The sequence below is a fragment of the Oncorhynchus gorbuscha genome, linkage group LG07 (assembly GCF_021184085.1).
Source record: "Oncorhynchus gorbuscha isolate QuinsamMale2020 ecotype Even-year linkage group LG07, OgorEven_v1.0, whole genome shotgun sequence".
Lineage (NCBI taxonomy): Eukaryota > Metazoa > Chordata > Actinopteri > Salmoniformes > Salmonidae > Oncorhynchus > Oncorhynchus gorbuscha.
Window position 1 is genome coordinate 20,063,041 of NC_060179.1, and position 20,702 is coordinate 20,083,742.

The following is a 20,702-nucleotide window of genomic DNA, read 5'->3' on the forward strand; positions in this document are numbered from 1 at the left end:
ACTTCCTCAGATGCTGCCCTCCCCAGCCAAGTTCCACTACATCTTCAACCTACGAGACCTCAGTCGTATCTGGCAGGGTATTCTAACGGTGAGGACCGAGGTGTGCCAGGGGCCAGAGGTGCTGGCTTCACTCTTCCACCACGAGTGTACCCGGGTCATTGCTGACCGTTTCGTTGACCACAAGGACAGACAGAGCTTTGACAGCATGCTGGAGAAGGTGGGTATGGAGTGTGGATTCTGTTCATATATCCTCTGTTATGCGGTTTGAATTGGTGTCCTGTTCTCAACAGGTGTAACTTTATAAAAGATGGACACATAGCTATGCATTTGAATATCACATTTTATAATTATATATTTTTTTAAATTGGCTTAGTTTCGTTATAGAATAACAAGTGTTTTGATTTCATATTTTACTTTTAATAACACTACATCTTTCTCACTATATTTCTGAAAGCATATTTATAAAGAAAGCATAGTTAAACACATTATCAAACTGGTTACCAACCACAGAGAGCTGTCTCCCTTAGGTTACAGTGGAGGACCATGGAACAGCCATGATAGAGCAGCCCCAGTGGGAGGCCTACTTTGTGGACTTCCTGAAGGATGCCCCCGAGACCACAGGGGAGGAGCCGGAGGACATGGAGCTGGAGGCCCCCAAGGTGTATGAGCCCATCCCGTCCTTCCAGGCCCTGTCGGAGCGCCTCGCCACATTCCAACTGCAGTACAACGAGGCAGTCAGAGGCAGTGCCATGGACCTGGTCTTCTTCGAGGTAAAAGCAAACTACAGTATTAGCCCTTTCACACTACCGAAACGAGCCAAGCAATACATCAGTGACCTGGTTACACTGTACAGCACGGTTCTGGTTGGCTTGACAGTGTGAAAAGGATAACAGTGAATTGAGCATTCTATTCTAAATTATAAACTGGGTGGTTCGAGCACTGAATGCTGATTGGCTGACAGCTGTGGTGTATCAGACTGTATACCACGGGTATGACAAAATATGTATTTTACTGCTATAATTGCATTGGTAACCAGTTTATAACAGCAATAAGGCACCACTGGGGTTTGTGGTATATGGCCAATATTCCACAGCTAAGGGCTGTATCCAGGCACTCCGCTTTGAGTTGTACATAAAACAAGCCCTTTGCCGTGGTATATTGGCCATCTACCACAAACCCCCGAGGTGCCTTATTGCTTAAATATTCCATATCGTGGGATTTACCAGTTGGCATACTCCCCTATCTTCTGGTAGCTTCTGGTAGCCATTGTCATTATTGACTGACACGTTAGTACACACAAATACACTACTATGTTTTCACTCAACAACATGTAGTAGTATCCTGCTGTAGCTCTGTATTCCTATTGGCTGATGCTCCTTCTCTTTATCGCCGGGCAGGATGCCATGATCCACCTGATGAAGATCAGTCGTATCGTCCGCACCCCTCAAGGGAATGCCCTCTTGGTGGGGGTGGGTGGCTCAGGGAAGCAGAGCCTCACCCGCCTGGCCTCTTTCATCGCTGGATACCAGAGCTTTCAAATCATCCTGACCAGGTCGGCCTTCTAGATACTAGCCTAATCATCATCATAAAGACACCCAAACCCTAATCATCATCATAAAGACATCCTAACCACTGGTTCCCAACCCTGGCCTGGATCCTGTGGTCTGTACTCTGTATTCAGTTACAGAGAGATTGGGTTAATAATCACATAATTGATCATCACAGATCTAATTCATGGATAATCACAGGCAAATTAATTGATAATCACAGATCTAAATAGATCAGTGGAGCATGCTGCAAACCATATACCTTTTTGATAGGCTAATGACAGTAGCATAGTAGATTTTAGAAGATGAAATAGTGGATTATCGTTTGATTGAATCTTGTTAACTGGAGTTGGTGTGAAGAAAATTCTGTTTATCTCATTCATTCGACAGGACGTACAACACCAACAACCTCATGGAGGACCTGAAGTCGTTGTACCGCATCGCCGGACAACAGGGCAAAGGAGTCACCTTCATCTTCACCGACAACGACATCAAGGAGGAGTCCTTCCTGGAGTACATGAACAATGTGCTGGCCTCGGGCGAAGTCTCCAACCTGTTCGCCCGTGACGAAGTCGATGAAATCACCCAGGACCTCATCCCAGCCATGAAACGCGAGCACCCTCGCCACCCACCTACCGCCGAAAACCTCTACGACTACTTCCTGTCGCGTGTGAGGAGCAACCTGCACGTGGTGTTGTGCTTCTCGCCGGTGGGGGAGAAGTTCCGAACAAGAGCCCTCAAGTTCCCAGGTCTGATATCGGGCTGTACTATTGACTGGTTCCAGCGTTGGCCACGGGACGCACTAGTGGCAGTCGCACATCACTTTCTGTCCCAGTATACGTTCCAATGCTCTGAGGAAGTTAAGCAGAGTGTAGTCCACACCATGGGGACCTTTCAGGACCTGGTGGCTGAGAAGTGCACAGAGTACTTTGAACGGTTCCGCCGTCAGACCTACGTCACTCCCAGGTCCTACCTGTCCTTCATCGACGGCTATAAGATCATCTACTCAGAGAAGATCGCTCAAGTGGGCATGCTTGCTGAGCGCATGAAAACAGGTAAGGTAAAACTATTCAAAAACAAATATATGTGTTATGTTTTATTGTCTCACACACCGGATAGGTGCAGGGAAGTGTGTTGCTTTACAGGGTCATCCATAGTACTACGGCACCACTGGAGCAAAGCTGGAGACATTGTAACAAGTGCATTGTTGCACTGACAGACAGTATTCATCAGCTGATATGTCAATGTGCTGTACAGAAACCCAGCCTAAAACCCCAAACAGCAAGCAATGCAGGTGTAGAGGCACGGTGGCTAGGAAAAACTCCCTAGAAAGGCCATAACCTAGGAAGAGACCTAGAGAGGAACCAGCCAAGAGTGGTGGCCAGTCCTCTTCTGGCTGTGCCGGGTGGAGATTATAACAGAACATGGCCAAGATGTTCAAATGTTCATAAATGACCAGCATGGTCAAATAATAGTAATCGCAGTGAACAGGTCAGGGTTCCATAGCCACAGGCAGAACAGTTGAAACTGGAGCAGCAGCATGACCGGGTTGACTGGGGACAACAAGGAGTCATCATACAAGGTAGTCCTGAGGCATGGTCTTAGGGTTCCGGTCCTCTGAGAGACAGAAAGAAAGAAAGAAAGAAAGAAAGAAAGAATAAGAGAGAGAGAGAGAGAGAGAGAGAGAGAGAGAGAGAGAGAGAGAGAGAGAGAGAGAGAGAGAGAGAGAGAGAGAGAGAGAGAGAGAGAGAGAGAGAGAGAGAGAGAGAGAGAGAGAGAGAGAATTAATGAGAGCATACTTAAATTCACACAGGACACCGGATAAGACAGGAGAAATACTCCAGATATAACAGACTGACCCTAGCACCCTGACACATAAACTACTGCAGCATAAATACTAGAGGCTGAGACAGGAGGGGTCAGGAGACACTGTGGCCCCATCCAATGATACCCCCGGACAGGGCCAAACAGGCAGGATATAACCCCACCCACTTTGCCAAAGCACAGCCCCCAAAACACTAGAGGGATATCTTCAACCACCAACTTACCATCCTGAGACAAGGCAGAATATAGCCCACAAAGATCACCGCCACGGCACAACCCAAGGGGGGGGCACCAACCCAGACAGGAAGACCACGTCAGTGACTCAACCCACTCATGTGACGCACCCCTCCTAGGGACGGCATGGAAGAGCATCAGTAAGCAGTGACTCAGGCCCTGTAATCAGGTTAGAGGCAGATAATCCCAGTGGAGAGAGGGGAACCGGCCAGACAGAGGCAGCAAGGGCGGTTCGTTGCTCCAGTGCCTTTCCGTTCACCTTCACACTCCTGGGCCAGACTACACTCAATCATAGGACCTACTGAAGAGATGAGTCTTCAATGAAGACTTAAAGGTTGAGACCGAGTCTGCATCTCTCACATGGGTAGACAGACCATTCTATAAAAATGGATCTCTATAGGAGAAAGCCCTGCCTCCAGCTGTTTGCTTAGAAATTCTATGGACAATTAGGAGGCCTGCGTCTTGTGACCGTAGCGTACGTGTAGGTATGTACGGCAGGACCAAATCAGAAAGATAGGTAGGAGCAAGCCATTGTAATGCTTTGTAGGTTAGCAGTAAAACCTTGAAATCAGCCCTTGCCTTAACATGAAACCAGTTTAGGGAGGCTAGCACCAGAGTAATATGATAAAAAATGTTGGTTCTAGTCAGGATTCTAGCAGCCGTATTTAACATTAACTGAAGTTTATTTTGTGCTTTATCTGGGTAGCCGGAAAGGAGAGCATTGCAGTAGTCTGACCTAGAAGTAACAAAAGCATGGATTAATTTTTCTGCATCATTTTTGGGCAGAAAATATCAGATTTTTGCAATGTTACGTAAATACCGAGGTCCTTCACAGTTATATTTGAGACGACTGTACAATCATCAAGATTAATTGTCAGATTCAACAGAAGATCTCTTTGTTTCTTGGTACCTAGAGCAAGCATCTCTGTTTTGTCCGAGTTTAAAAGTAGAAAGTTTGCAGCCATCCACTTCCTTATGTCTGAAACACAGGCTTCCAGCGAGGGCAATTTTGGGGCTTCACCATGTTTCATGGAAATGTACAGCTGTGTGTCATCTGCATAGCAATGAAAATTAACATTATGTTTTCGAATGACATCCCCAAGAGGTAAATGTAGTGAAAACAATTGTGGTCCTAAAACAGAAACTTGAGGAACACCGATTAAAGCTCTTTTTCACCACCTGACACAATCTCACTCTCCCCAGGCCTGGCCAAGCTGATGGAGGCAGAGCAATCTGTGAGCCAGCTGTCCAAGGAGCTCGCTGTTAAGGAACAGGAGCTGGAGGTGGCCTCCAAGAAGGCTGATGGCGTCTTGCAGGAGGTAACAGCCAAGGCCCAGGCGGCCGAGAAGGTCAAGATGCAAGTTCAGAAAGTGAAGGACAAGGCTCAGGCCATCGTGGACGAGATTGAAGCCGATAAGAAAGTGGCCGAGAGGAAGCTAGAGGCAGCCAAGCCTGCATTAGCAGCCGCGGAGACCGCATTGCAGGTGAGAATAGGATTTGCTACATTGTTGAGTTTGCTTTTTCTGTCCATCGTATCAGTCGAAGTACAGTAATGATCCCGCACCATTAGTGCAGTAATGATCCCGCACCATTAGTACAGTAATGATCCCACACCATTATTGCAGTAATGATCTTGCAACATTAGTATAGTAGTGATTCTGCACCATTAGTACAGTAATGATCCCGCACCATTAGTACAGTAGTGATCCCGCACCATTAGTACAGTAATGATCCCGCACCATTAGTACAGTAGTGATCCCGCACCATCAGTACAGTAATGATCCTGCACCATTAGTACAGTAGTGATCCCTCACCATTTGTACAGTATAAATCCCGCATCATTATGTGGCCACCAACCCCAAGCTAATTGAGTGTTTCAGAAAGTGACGAAAATGAAAACCATTTGAAAAGGAAATCAGAATTATTTTTTCAGTGTCCTGTTTTCCCCAGACCATCAAGCCTGCGGACATCGCCACAGTGAGGAAACTGGGCAAGCCCCCACACCTGATCATGCGCATCATGGACGCTGTGCTGCTGCTGTTCCAGCGCAGGGTGGACCCTGTCACCCAGGACCCAGAGAGACCCTGCCCCCGGCCCTCGTGGAGCGAGGCCCTCAAACTAATGCAGCAGTCTGGCTTCGTCAGCATGCTGGTCAACTTTAGTAAGGTAAGCCATATTAATGGGTGAAGAGGTTCCAAGATGTATGGGCATATTTAATCAGTCTTAAATTATCAAATTCACCTTATCCAAGTGCATTCTCGAGTGGTTATAAGTCTTAAGACACATAGACTTACACCAGTGGTCACCAACCTCAAGATCACTTTCGCAGTCAAGATCTACAGCTAATATGGTTTAAAAAAAAAAAAATTATCCCTTTTTCTTCCCAATTTCGTGGTATCCAATTGTTGTAGTAGCTACTATCTTGTCTCATCGCTATAACTCCTGTACGGGCTCGGGAGAGACGAAGGTTGAAAGTCATGCGTCTTCCGATACACAACCCAACCAAGCCACACTGCTTCTTAACACAGTGCGCATCCAACCCGGAAGCCAGCCGCACCAATGCGCCGGAGGAAACACCGTGCACCTGGCCACCATTGTGCGTCGCCCCACGGACCTCCCGGTCGCGGCCGGTTACGACAGAGCCTGGGCGCGAACCTAGGGACTCTGATGGCACAGCTGGCGCTGCAGTACAGCGCCCTTAACCACTGCGCCACCCGGGAGGCAGCTCATATGTTTTTTAATGTTAGCCTCACACAAACAGTTTTGTAGGAATGAGGTTTGGACAGTAGGCCTAATACATTATCACAGCATATTGGCTATATGATTGTTCTGCCAATATTGTTAATCGGACCATATTATATTTCAAAACTCGAGGTTTGATAACAAAATAGATCAGTTGGTTTAGCACTGTTGAGGCAATGTGGAGAATGAATTGAAATCATTTGCTTTTTTATTTTACTGGACTGATGGTAACTACATCTGATGGTCAACAAGGTAAAATCAAAACATCAATTATCTTCAGGTCGAAAAGTCGGAGCTCTAGAAAGATTCCAGAATTCAGTTGGATGACCGTTCAAAACGATTTTCCCCAACCATCTCTCTCTCTGCTCTCTCCTTCCTTTCCTCCGGTGAGACTGACCTGAGATAGGGGACACCGTCTTCCACCTGATGGCCAAACTTGAGTCGCACCGCATCTGCTTCATGCAGAAATTCAAGTTTTGCCAGCAGCAGACTATGATTGATAATGTCAAAGGCCAGACTGAAGTCTAACAAAACATCCCCCACAATCTTTTTATTATCAATTTCTCTCAACCAATCTTCAGGCATTTGAATTTTTCAATTCCTCATCTACACATGGGGATTTAACTGTTTTTACAGTCATTTTCTTAGTGGGTGCATGCTTATTAGAAACTGGAATAAGCAGTTTCATAAATGTGTCAAGTGCAGTCTCTGTTTGCTCGTCATTGCACACCACGGACCAATAGATATTCTTACATCAACAACATAGGAATCACTACAAAACTTCTTGCATGACCTCTTATACACTATAATAGGCCCAGCCTTTGTAACTTTGGTTTTCCTAGATATGGCTACTATATTGTGATCACTACATCCGATGGATCTGGATACTGCTTCCAAGCAAATTTCTGCAGCATTAGAAAATATATGATCAATACATGTTGATGATTTCATTCCTGGGCTGTTTGTAGCTACCCTAGTAGGTTGGCTGACAACCTGAACCAGGTTGCAGGCACTGGTTACAGTTTGAAGCTTTTTCTTGAGTGGGCAGCTTGATTAAAGCTGTCCGTCTGAGACGTGTTAACCCTATGGGGACTCTGTCTAAAATGTCTCACCTACAGTATAGCTAACAGGTTTCAAAGTAAAGCCCCTTCTCAGATCATTACTAGCCTAGGTTATAAATACAACTCTGTCATTCACCGTCTATCAGTATTTGTGGCTTCAATACAGCACTTTCATTCACTGTCTATAGCAGCTCTAGATGTTTTTTTCCCCCAACTGTCTGCACTCATCTGACTGACACACACACACACACACACACACACACACACACACACACACACACACACACACACACACACACACACACACACACACACACACACACACACACACACACACACACACACACACACACACACACACACACACACACACACACACACACACACACACACACACACTTACTTAGGAGGGGATTAGGAAAGCTGTCCAGGCAGTGAAATATGGACACCAAGGGATAGCCCCCGCATAGTGACTGTGTGGCAGTGTGAAATAGAAACAGAGGTACCAGTGAAGACAAGGAACCTGATATCACAGCACTTTGTCCCATAAACACTGAGAGAAACATGGTGTTTTTGGAGTTGTGAAACAGCATGCCATCTGAAATGACTGACTGACCTTCTTCTGTCCAATCTGTCATGAGCCTTTTAATAGATGTTCATCAAATGAACTAATTGGCCAGATAGCCCACTTACCTGGTGCCCCTGATTTAAAAGAGAGACTGAACATCAGAATTACAGTTTTCCAGTCTTCCTTCCCTGAAGTTGAATATCCCTATAATAGAACATGTAATTACATGTAATTACAACATAACGAATGTCAGATTCCAGTTTTCTGTACTTTCCATTACGACTTATGCCCCCACATCACTTCCAATGAATTTGTTTCCTCTTGCACTCTCACGTCACCAGGATTCTATCACTGAGGAGGTAGTGGAGCTGTTGGCACCATACCTGGACATGGAGGACTACAACCTGGAGGCAGCCAAGAGGATCTGTGGTAACGTGGCTGGCCTCTGCTCCTGGACTGAAGCTATGAAGGACTTCTTTTCCATTAACAAAGAGGTCCTCCCTTTGAAGGTACACTACTCAACAACCATGGACCCTTCTTTGAAGGGAATATACTGTATACTTAGGTACCAAAAGTAGGTTGAGAAAGATTTGACCCTGGTCTTTAACATTGTGTTGGCCCACTGACCCAACGCCTCGGCATTAGTTCAGGGAGTTAACACAATTATGTACAATACCGTTCTGAAGTTTGGGGTCAACTAGAAATGTCCTTGTTTTTGAAAGAAAAGCAAAAAAATGTGTCCGTTTTGTATTTTACCTTTATTTAACTAGGCAAGTCAGTTAAGAACAAATTCTTATTTTCAATGACAGCCTAGGAACAGTGGGTTAACTGCCTGTTCAGGGGCAGGACGACAGATGACCTTGTCAGCTCTGGGATTTGAACTTGCAACCAGTCCAACGCTTTAACCACTAGGCTACCCTGCCACCCCATTAAAATAACATAAAATTGATCAGAAATACAGTGTAGAAATGTTAATGTTGTAAATGACTATTGTAGCTGTAAATGGCAGATAAATAAATAAAAAATGGAATATCTACATAGGCGTACAGTTGTGCACCGGGGCCTCCCACTCCTCTTTATATTCTGGTTAGGGCCAGTTTGCGCTGTTCTGTGAAGGGAGTAGTACACAGCATTGAACGAGATCTTCAGTTTCTAGGCAATTTCTCGCAAGGAATCACCTTCATTTCTCAGAACAAGAATAGTGTTATGCAGGTGAATGAGGACCCAAAAGCGACTTAGCGAAAACAGAGTCTTTAATCCAGTAAAGGAAATAGCAATACTCCTAGACAAATCGGAGCGGTAAATAAAGCATAAGAAACAATTTCACTCGTAATCACGAGAACTGACTGGAGACTCGATAATGAACTGCAGGTTGCCTCGGGAAGGCACTTGACCGTAGCAGACTCAGACACCCGCTCACCACGCAGCATCTGAGGGAAACACGACACGACAGGGCGATACAAAGACACAGCACGGTGAACAGTATACAAGGATCCGACAGGACAGAAACGGAAAACAAGGGGAGAAATAGGGACTCTAATCAGGGGAAAAGATAGGGAACAGGTGTGGGAAGACTAAATGATTGATTAGGGGAATAGGAACAGCTGGGAGCAGGAACGGAACGATAGAGAGAAGAGAGAGAGAGAGGGAGAGAGAAAAAAGGGAACGAACCTAAAAAGACCAGCAGGGGGAAAACGAACAGAAGGAAAAGCAAAATGACAAGACAATATAAGACAAAACATGACAAATAGACCGACGAGTTTCAGAAGAAAGTTCTTTGTTTCTGGCCGTTTTGAGTCTGTTATCGAACCCACAAATGCTGATGCTCCATATACTCAATTAGTCTAAAGCAGTTTTACTGCTTCTTTAATCAGAACAACAGTTTTGATCTGTGCTAACATTTTTGAAAAATGTTTTTCCAATGATCAATTAGCCTTTAAAAATGATAAACCTGGATTAGCTAACACTACGTGACATTGAAACACAGGAGTGATGGTTGCTGATAATGGGCCTCTGTACGCCTATCTAGATATTCCATTAAAAATCAGCTGTTTCCAGCAACAATAGTCATTTACGACATTAACAATGATTTATTTACTGTATTTCTGATCAATTTGATGTTATTTGTATGGGGATTTTTTTTCTAAGTGACCTCACATTACACTTCACCCCCCCTTGACTGGCTGGGTAAAAACCCAGGTCTTCTGCACACTACTGTGAAAGTCTGTGTTAGCCCACTAAGTTACATACAGCCTAGTCATTAGCTCAGGGAGCTAACGCAAGTTCTCAGTTCTCAAACAAGGTTACTCACCAAACCAAGTATTTTAAATATGTCCCCAGGCCAACCTGACCCTGCAGGAGGCCCGACTTGGTGTGGCCCAGGGGGAGTTGTCCCGGGCCCAGGAGCAGCTAGACGCTAAGCAGCGGGAGCTGGATGAGGTGCAGGCGCTCTATGACGCCGCCATGAGGGAGAAGCAGACCCTAATGGACGACGCCACGGTCTGCCGACGCAAGATGGCCAACGCCACCGCACTAATCGACGGGCTTGGTGGTGAGAAGGTGAGGAGCTTTAGCCAACTCCTCAAACTGTCATGCCATATTGTTGTTGACATCTCCATGCGTCTATCTTGTTGTGTTTGTCTGTCAGATCCGCTGGACCGAGAGCAGCGCCCTGTTCCAGACTCAGATCAGACACCTGGTTGGGGACGTGTTGCTGGCTACTGGCTTCCTGTCCTACGCTGGTCCCTTTAACCAGGAATATCGCAACCTACTGCTACAGCTCTGGAGAAAGGAGATGAGCAGCCACCACATCCCCTACAGTGATGTAAGACTCAGCTACACTCTTCACTGTTCTTGTCCCATTTGTCCATATAGATACAAGGTCTTAACTTTGTAACAATGATGTTAGTACATAGTCACTACATTTGATATTAAATGATCACATTGAACTGATTAGTTGTGCTGTTTGAGACCATACTGGAATTGACCTTGAATTGACCATAACTGCTGTAGGAGCTGAATGTGATCAGTATGCTGGTGGACAATGCCACTGTGGGGGAGTGGAACCTTCAGGGCCTACCCAATGACGACCTGTCCATCCAGAACGGCATTATCGTCACCAAGGCCTCACGCTACCCCCTCCTCATCGACCCACAAGGCCAGGGAAAGATCTGGATCAAGAACCGTGAGAAGGATAGGGAGCTAGAGGTAACGAGGGCCGAGTAGCTACAGTTATCTTACCCATAAAAAGTCGATCTGTATGAGATAAATGTCTGGAGAAACACATTTCTTTCATCCAAATTAACTTGACCCTACCTGTTTTGTATAAAACAATACAAATAAACCATGAAGTGAACATAGGTTTTTATTACCATCTCTGTTACTGACTGTTTCAGGTGACATGTTTGAACCACAAGTACTTCCGCTCCCACCTGGAGGACAGCATGTCTCTGGGCCGCCCCCTACTGATCGAGGACGTAGGAGAGGAGCTAGACCCTGCCCTGGACAACATTCTGGAGAAGAACTTCATCAAGTCTGGCTCCACGTATAAAGTAATATATTGCTTTTTGTCATCAATGTAGATGTATGGTGTTTGTGCTGTCTTGGAGTTAAACGTCTTGGAGTCATGTTTGTGCTTGCACAGCTGATAATTTGCAAATACTATTTGATAAACAATTATAATAGTGCCTGGAAAACTGTATTTTTTCTCTAGTTTCGACCCCCTTTTGTTTTATTAAGCTCTATGGGGGATATGAACGTAATCGTTTTTAATATTGGCTCCAAGATGCCTGTGCTATGACAAGAAGCCTCCGGCTCTCTGTCGCCATTTCATAGAGTATCTCTTCCAGCCCTCTGTTGCCTGTCCTGTCCCCAGGTGAAGGTAGGAGACAAAGAGGTGGATGTGATGAAAGAGTTCACCCTCTATATCACCACTAAGCTGGCTAACCCGGCCTACACCCCTGAGATCAGTGCTAAGACTGCTGTGGTGGACTTCACTGTCACTCTCAAAGGCCTGGAGGACCAGCTGCTTGGCCGGGTCATCCAAATAGAGAAACAGGTACAGGGATCCCATTTATGCAGTATACCTATAGAGTACATAACTGGGGATGCCATTCATATTGTTTGGGTAAAGCTAGTCAAATACAGCTGTCAGTCACACAGAGTTTATACAGAGTTTAAAGAAATACAAGTACCTCCTTGCTCTTACAAGACATGCTTATTTCTCTCTGTCTGTGTGTCTCTCTCTCTCTCTCTCTCTCTCTCTCTCTCTCTCTCTCTCTCTCTCTCTCTCTCTCTCTCTCTCTCTCTCTCTCTCTCTCTCTCTCTCTCAGGAGCTGGAGTCGGAGCGTGTGAAGCTCTTAGAAGAAGTGACTTCTAACAAGAGGAAGATGCAGGAGCTGGAGGATAACCTCCTGTACAGACTGACCAGCACTGAGGGCTCTCTGGTGGAGGACGAGTCCCTTATAGAGGTCCTGAGAGTCACCAAGACCACAGCAGAGGAGGTATCTGTGTGTTTGGACTGCGTGCATGATTTCTTTCCAATGACGATGTATGAAAGAGATTCATGCATGCAAGAGCATCATCTTTTCATACATTTTTAGACATACCTATATGTATTTCCCCTATATGTATTGATTTAAATGTTCTCAGATTTGTGACACAGTAGTCCAACATTGTACTTGAAATGTTCCCAACAGGTGAGTGAGAAGCTGAAGGTGGCAGCCGATACAGAGGTGAAGATCAATCTGGCCAGGGAGGAGTACCGTCCGGTGGCCACACGGGGCAGCATCCTCTACTTCCTCATAGTGGAGATGAGCCTGGTCAACATCATGTACCAGACCTCCCTCCGCCAGTTCCTGGGCATCTTCGACTCGTCCATGGAGAAATCCACCAAGTCCCAAATCACCTCTAAAAGGATCCTCAACATCATTGAGTTTCTGACCTACCAGGCGTTTCGATATACAGCTAGAGGCCTGTATGAGGATCACAAGTTCCTCTTCACCCTCCTGCTGGCCCTGAAGGTCGACCTGCAGGCCAGGAACATCTCCCACAGCGACTTTCAAACCTTCATCAAAGGTTCGGCCAGTTACATTCATATTTTCCATTGCAACATTCAGACCTTTATCACATTAACATTGGATTGTTTCAGTACCTCCTGATTTGTTATGAATGTGGCTGATGTTTTGATTAGGTTATGATAAGACTGAAGACATGACCTGGCCAGGATAAACTGTGAGGCCTAACTGTAGCCTAGAGCCTATATTTTCCTGGTCACCTATCTGCGATTTAAAAAAAAAACATTTCAATGTACCCCTTCAATTAATATCAGTCAATACCAATCACACATACCTATATCAATGTGTCTTTTCACAACGAAAAGAGTGACACCCATCACTTTGCTCTTATCACCCATGTAGGGTATCTCATAGTGTGTCTCACATGCAACTTGGTCCACCCACAAGGGGGGGTAACTGAATACCCCAGCCCTAGTTCAGCTTACATCACACTGCTGACTGTATGCATCCAGATCTATTTTAGCCCCCTAAATTCCCCCTCTCACACACCAATGGTATTAGGACCTTCTTTGACTGCTATAATGTACATCAAGCTATGTATTTGGAAGAACTCTTTGTTTTCTCTTATTGTATTTGCATACAGGTCCTCTTATGTCCAATATTGACTAGTTTTCAACCTTTACAGTAAAGAGAATTGTTATCTGTCAAGCTTCCATCTTAAAATGAAGCCAGTATTCCCTAAGCAAACCCTCTGAGTTTAATGCGCTTCTTAACCCTCAACCCCACTTAGATTTGTGTAAATTGAGATGTGAGATTTGTTACAAATCGGCAGTGCGTCGTCATATGGGAAGCTTAATAATTCTCACTTTCTCTCTCTTACATTTGTTGCCGTTATTCAATTCAATCATTATTGAACCATGAGTAGTAAGGATATTGACTGTGCACCATGCATTACAGAAGATCCTACACATATTTAGGACTTCAAATGATTGTATAGTTATACACATATGGAATATATCTCCTCCTCTCCTAGGAGGTGCAGCCCTGGACCTGAACTCTGTGGAGCCCAAGCCGCGGCGCTGGATCCTGGACATAACGTGGCTGAACCTGGTTCAGCTGTCCAACGTGCACCCCTTCACCCAGCTGCTGACCCAGGTCACCCACAACGACCGCTCCTGGAGGGCCTGGTTCGACGAGCCTGCCCCCGAGGAGGCCCCGGTGCCTGACGGATACGACAGCATGCTGGACACATTCAGGAAGTTATTGTTGATCAGGAGCTGGTGCCCCGACCGGACCATTGCGCAGGTGGGTGGGCCTATCTGTTGTTATTTAGACCTCACGTACGAATTGGGTCAGTGTCTGCTCAGTCAACATTTCCTGTGCTATCAGCAACAATATATTTTTGTTTCAACAGAAAAAATGCACATCAGTGTATTTTCAAGATACTAGTTTGTATTTACCCCTTGAATAAAATGTAATTTCCCACATACAGCAAAAGCTTTTGACCCAGAACAACCCAAACGTTATTAATCTTTCCTTGAGTCTGGATGGTACCTTTAATATTTTTATGCAGGCACAGTGCTCTAGAAATAAAAGTGGCAGGTAGCCTAGCAGTGAAGAGCTTTGAGCCAGTGACAGGAAGGTCACTGGTTCAAATCCCAGAGCCGACTCTGTGAAAAACCTGTCGATGTTCCCTTGAGCAAGACACTTCATCCTAATTGCTTCTGTAAGTTGCTCTGGATAAGAGCATCTGCTAAAAGACTAAAATGTAAAATCAACGTGCTGCGCTCATACCATTCAAGAGCAAATGACCTTTTTATCAAATCTAAATTAAGACTTGCTGAGTGATGTAATTTGACAAGTTCATTTACTTAGTAACCGTGGAAACTCTGGGGAAGACGGTGAGAGAGAGAGAAAGGCACAGGTGTACTGTAATCATTTACAAATGCGTACGTTACAGACAAGCGTCTCCCCTTTCAGTTCTGACTTGGGAGGGATCTATAAAAAGCCTCTCTGAAATGAGCGAACAGCTGACAGTCCGCATAGCCAGTAATTACCCATTCAAATCCACCATCTCTCCTTCTCGACCAAACCATTGCCAAGTTACACAAACCAGACTGTGTAGGGTGGGTCCAAATCCTTCAAACACTGAGTAAATGTTATGTTTGTCTCAAGAAACAAGACAAAGAACTGTTGATGATATGATGCCTAAGTTTTACATCAGTTAACCAAAGTAAATAAATTTTATCCTAATTTAATATCAGCGAAATATAATGGCTTCGAAAATATTTCAACAAGTTCCAAATTAATTTGGCACTAAGTATGCAGGAACTCTATTAAAATAGGCATAGAAGTAGGGTTAGGGTGTGGTACTTTCCCACTTTTGGACAGCCGGAGGAGCTAAGGCACTGAATTCCCTTCAAATCTGATCTGAGGTCTCCACTTTGGAAATGCTACCCACATGTACGTACTAAGGGGAGGCAGCTATTACATTTTGACACGCATGACAGGTGGAAACTGAGTTTCAGGCCCTTTGCCAAATGTCTACTAAGCTTGGACCAGTGGTGTAAAGTACTTAAGTAAAAATACTTTCAAGTACTACGTAAATAGTTTTTTGGGGGATCTGTACTTTACTTTACTATTTTTATTTTGGACAACTTTTGCTTCTGTCACTCCCTGACCTTAGAGATCCTTATTATTCTCTATGTTTGGTTAGATCAGGGTGTGACTCGGGTGGGAAATTCTATGTTTTCTGTTTCTTTTGTTTTTGGCCAGTGTGGTTCCCTATCAGAGGCAGCTGTCTATCGTTGTCTCTGATTGGGAATCATACTTAGGCAGCCTGTTTTCCACCTGAGTTTGTGGGATCTTGTTTTCTGTTTAGTTACTGTTGCCTAACAGAACTGCGTGTTCGATTTTGTTTGAGTGTTTTTTAAATTAAAATCATGAACACTTTGGTCTACTCTTTCTACCACCAACGAGAGCCGTTACAGCTTCACTACATTCCTAAAGAAAACAATTTTGAATGTTTAGCAGGACAGGAAAATGGTCCAATTCCAGCACTTATCAAGAGAACATTCCTGTTCATCTACTGCCTCTGATCTGGTGGACTCACTAAAGTGTTGGAGTGTGCCCCTGACTATCTGTAATTTAGAAAACAAGAAAATGATACTATCTGGTTTACTTAATATAAGGATTTGAAATTATATTTACTTTTTATACTTACGTACATTTTAACAGTTACATTTACCTTTGATACTTAAGTATATTTAAAACCAAATACTTTTAGACTTTTACTTAAGTAGTATTTTACTGGGTGACTTTCACATTAACTTGAGTCATTTTGTATTAACATATCTTTACTTTTACTCAAGTATGACAACTGGCTAAGACTATTCCACAAACCTACAGGGTGATTCCATGTCAGCGTAGCCCCAAAATAGTGTTTGTATCTCAGATTGTTCTGGCAATTCTTACATAGAAACTTCATAGGGTGGAAGGATGTTTGCTTTTTACATTTGTATCACAAACCATTTTTGAGAAAATCATGATGAAAGTGGCCATTTTAGGCCTTTTTAGACCTAAAATGCCCTCTTCAGATACCATATATATTTTTGACCTACGCTGGTGTGGAATCACCCTACATGCTCCTGGAAGTGGAGTGACAGTTGGTAAGAACGTGACTGTGGTGATAGTAATGGCAAGGTTGTGGGTTGAATGGATCACATACACTGAACACAAATGTATGCACTCAATGTACTATACAGTACATTGTGCTGTAAACAAACATTTTCCACACTCAATTGAAAACAAGTGTGTTTTGTTCTCCAGACATGTTTCTTCTCCTTTGGGCAGTGTGGTGTTGAATACTACCTGTCTATGTCTCTTCAGCCAACGCATTTCTAATCATCTCTCTTAATAGAATGCGACTCACTTTTAAAGGAAGAACCACTGTACAGTACTGCTCTCTATACTCCTAGGCTGCAGATCCTCTGTGCAACGTGTCAATGATTCTGCTTTACGTTATTGCTATGTGATCCGAATAAAACCATTACCCCATTGGCCATATAATTATCACCCTGCAATATAAACGTTTCACAAATAATAATAGGTGGATTCAAACATGTAGGTTTTTATTTCATAGTTCTCAGTCATCTTCGAACCCAGGTTGATCCACCAAATGTTGCCTCTTCAATAATGACAAAATGAAAACCTCTAATAAAGCCATAGATTTATCCAAAGCTAATGAACCGTGTTGAAAATCCTCAGCGGCTGTGGTATAGCCTGTGTTCTCCACATTAGCTGGTGAATCCCTTTGGTTTTTGTTCCAGGCACGGCATTACATCGCTGAGTCGCTGGGGCCTAAGTACGCCGAGGGGGTCATTCTGGACATGGAGTCTATGTGGGCGGAGAGTGACAAGAGGACTCCCATGGTGTGCTTCCTGTCTATGGGCTCCGACCCCACAGAGAACATAGAGAGGCTTGCAAAAGCAAAGGTAACTTTAGTGGCAAGTTTGTCAGACCTAGATTAAGCCTAGTCCTAGACTAAAAAGCATGATGCATCTGTTTTCTACTGTATGTATTTGACTGTTTTGCTGATGTTGTGTCCGCCGTGTACCTGTAGGGAGCACCATGCAGACCCATCTCCATGGGGCAGGGCCAGGAAGTGCATGCTCGCAGGTTATTGGCCAACAGCATGGCTGATGGAGGTTGGCTCCTCCTCCAGAACTGCCACCTGGGCCTGGACTTCCTGGACGAGCTGCTGGAGTCGGTCACCAACACCGAAAACATCCACAGTGGTTGTAGGGTGTGGCTGACCACCGAAGTCCACCCTAAGTTCCCCATCAACTTCCTGCAGTCGTCCATTAAGTTCACCAATGAGCCTCCTCAAGGTACATGTAAACCACTTCTTCTGTGTTCATTTTCATAATCTGGATTGATGAACATGGCATATACAGTATCTTCATATTATTCATTTGTGTCATACCAGATTTGTGCTCTTATGTTGTGTCCAGGTATGAAAGCAGGGTTGAAAAGGACCTACAACGGTGTGACTCAGGAGATGCTGGAGATTACTAACCTGCCCCAGTGGAGACCTCTGTTATACGCTGTGGCCTTCCTCCACACTACTGTTCAGGTCTGACTGAACAACATCATTTCGAACCTGATTCACTCCCGTATCATACCCTGTATCATAATCCCATATCCCCATATCATACCATCATATTAAATACCCATATCCCCAATTACTGTTGATTTTCTAACATTTTCAGCGTTCTCTGGTTATTACTAGTACTCTGCCTCAGTATTTCTCTGGTTCTTGCTAGTGCTCTGCCTCAGTATTTATCTGGTTCTTGCTAGTGCACTGCCTCAGTATTTCTCTGGTTCTTGCTAGTGCTCTGCCTCAGTATTTCTCTGGTTCTTGCTAGTACTCTGCCTCTGTACTTCTCTGGTTCTTACTAGTGCTCTGCCTCAGTATTTCTCTGGTTCTTGCTAGTGCTCTGCCTCTGTACTTCTCTGGTTCTTGCTAGTGCTCTGCCTCAGTATTTCTCTGGTTCTTGCTAGTGCTCTGCCTCAGTATTTCTCTGGTTCTTACTAGTGCTCTGCCTCAGTATTTCTCTGGTTCTTGCTAGTGCTCTGCCTCAGTATTTCTCTGGTTCTTGCTAGTGCTCTGCCTCTGTACTTCTCTGGTTCTTGCTAGTGCTCTGCCTCAGTATTTCTCTGGTTCTTGCTAGTACTCTGCCTCAGTATTTCTCTGGTTCTTGCTAGTGCTCTGCCTCAGTATTTCTCTGGTTCTTGCTAGTGCTCTGCCTCTGTACTTCTCTGGTTCTTGCTAGTGCTCTGCCTCAGTATTTCTCTGGTTCTTGCTAGTGCTCTGCCTCAGTATTTCTCTGGTTCTTGCTAGTGCTCTGCCTCAGTATTTCTCTGGTTCCTACTAGTGCTCTGCCTCAGTATTTCTCTGGTTCTTGCTAGTGCTCTGCCTCTGTATTTCTCTGGTTCTTGCTAGTGCTCTGCCTCAGTATTTATCTGGTTCTTGCTAGTGCTCTGCCTCTGTACTTCTCTGGTTCTTGCTAGTGCTCTGCCTTAGTATTTCTCTGGTTCTTGCTAGTACTCTGCCTCAGTATTTCTCTGGTTCTTGCTAGTGCTCTGCCTCAGTATTTCTCTGGTTCTTGCTAGTGCTCTGCCTCAGTTTTTCTCTGGTTCTTGCTAGTACTCTGCCTCTGTATTTCTCTGGTTCTTGCTAGTGCTCTGCCTCAGTATTTCTCTGGTTCTTGCTAGTGCTCTGCCTCAGTATTTCTCTGGTTCCTACTAGTGCTCTGCCTCAGTATTTCTCTGGTTCTTGCTAGTGCTCTGCCTCTGTATTTCTCTGGTTCTTGCTAGTGCTCTGCCTCAGTATTTATCTGGTTCTTGCTAGTGCTCTGCCTCTGTATTTCACTGGGTCTTACTAGTGCTCTGCCTCAGTATTTCTCTGGTTCTTGCTAGTGCTCTGCCTCAGTATTTCTCTGGTTCTTACTAGTACTCTGCCTCTGTATTTCACTGGGTCTTACTAGTACTCTGCCTCTGTATTTCACTGGGTCTTACTAGTACTCTGCCTCTGTATTTCACTGGGTCTTACTAGTACTCTGCCTCAGTATTTCTCTGGTTCTTGCTAGTACTCTGCCTCTGTATTTCTCTGGTTCTTGCTAGTGCTCTGCCTCAGTATTTCTCTGGTTCTTGCTAGTGCTCTGCCTCAGTATTTCTCTGGTTCCTACTAGTGCTCTGCCTCAGTATTTCTCTGGTTCTTGCTAGTGCTCTGCCTCTGTATTTCTCTGGTTCTTGCTAGTGCTCTGCCTCAGTATTTATCTGGTTCTTGCTAGTGCTCTGCCTCTGTATTTCACTGGGTCTTACTAGTACTCTGCCTCAGTATTTCTCTGGTTCTTGCTAGTGCTCTGCCTCAGTATTTATCTGGTTCTTACTAGTACTCTGCCTCTGTATTTCACTGGGTCTTACTAGTACTCTGCCTCTGTATTTCACTGGGTCTTACTAGTACTCTGCCTCTGTATTTCACTGGGTCTTACTAGTACTCTGCCTCTGTACTTCTCTGGTTCTTGCTAGTGCTCTGCCTCAGTATTTCTTTGGTTCTTACTAGTGCTCTGCCTCAGTATTTCTCTGGTTCTTGCTAGTGCTCTGCCTCAGTATTTCTCTGGTTCTTGCTAGTGCTCTGCCTCTGTACTTCTCTGGTTCTTGCTAGTGCTCTGCCTCAGTATTTCTCTGGTTCTTGCTAATACTCTGCCTCAGTATTTCTATGGTTCTTGCTAGTGCTCTGCCTCAGTATTTCTCTGGTTCTTGCTAGTGCTCTGCCTCTGTACTTCTCTGGTTCTTGCTAGTGCTCTGCCTCAGTATTTCTCTGGTTCTTGCTAGTGCTCTGCCTCAGTATTTCTCTGGTTCTTGCTAGTGCTCTGCCTCAGTATTTCTCTGGTTCCTACTAGTGCTCTGCCTCAGTATTTCTCTGGTTCTTGCTAGTGCTCTGTCTCAGTATTTCTCTGGTTCTTGCTAGTGCTCTGCCTCAGTATTTCTCTGGTTCTTGCTAGTGCTCTACCTCAGTATTTATCTGGTTCTTGCTAGTGCTCTGCCTCTGTACTTCTCTGGTTCTTGCTAGTGCTCTGCCTCAGTATTTCTCTGGTTCTTGCTAGTACTCTGCCTCAGTATTTCTCTGGTTCTTGCTAGTGCTCTG

At 44.7% G+C, this 20,702-nt stretch overlaps 1 protein-coding gene across 1 annotated transcript in view; it reads left to right on the plus strand.

Annotated features, from left to right (window-relative positions):
* The window catches only part of dnah5l (dynein, axonemal, heavy chain 5 like), a 50,599-nt gene that overhangs the window by 20,371 nt on the left and 9,526 nt on the right, over positions 1 to 20,702 (plus strand). The window contains exons 34-51 of the mRNA XM_046355752.1: positions 11 to 217; positions 528 to 770; positions 1,398 to 1,552; positions 1,938 to 2,602; positions 4,809 to 5,089; positions 5,556 to 5,771; positions 8,318 to 8,485; positions 10,317 to 10,535; positions 10,624 to 10,800; positions 10,989 to 11,183; positions 11,372 to 11,527; positions 11,851 to 12,033; positions 12,308 to 12,478; positions 12,674 to 13,052; positions 14,025 to 14,296; positions 17,320 to 17,484; positions 17,613 to 17,880; positions 18,004 to 18,125. Coding sequence (XP_046211708.1) covers positions 11 to 217; positions 528 to 770; positions 1,398 to 1,552; positions 1,938 to 2,602; positions 4,809 to 5,089; positions 5,556 to 5,771; positions 8,318 to 8,485; positions 10,317 to 10,535; positions 10,624 to 10,800; positions 10,989 to 11,183; positions 11,372 to 11,527; positions 11,851 to 12,033; positions 12,308 to 12,478; positions 12,674 to 13,052; positions 14,025 to 14,296; positions 17,320 to 17,484; positions 17,613 to 17,880; positions 18,004 to 18,125 — 4,242 coding nt within the window. The remainder of the gene's footprint in view (positions 1 to 10; positions 218 to 527; positions 771 to 1,397; positions 1,553 to 1,937; positions 2,603 to 4,808; positions 5,090 to 5,555; positions 5,772 to 8,317; positions 8,486 to 10,316; positions 10,536 to 10,623; positions 10,801 to 10,988; positions 11,184 to 11,371; positions 11,528 to 11,850; positions 12,034 to 12,307; positions 12,479 to 12,673; positions 13,053 to 14,024; positions 14,297 to 17,319; positions 17,485 to 17,612; positions 17,881 to 18,003; positions 18,126 to 20,702) is intronic.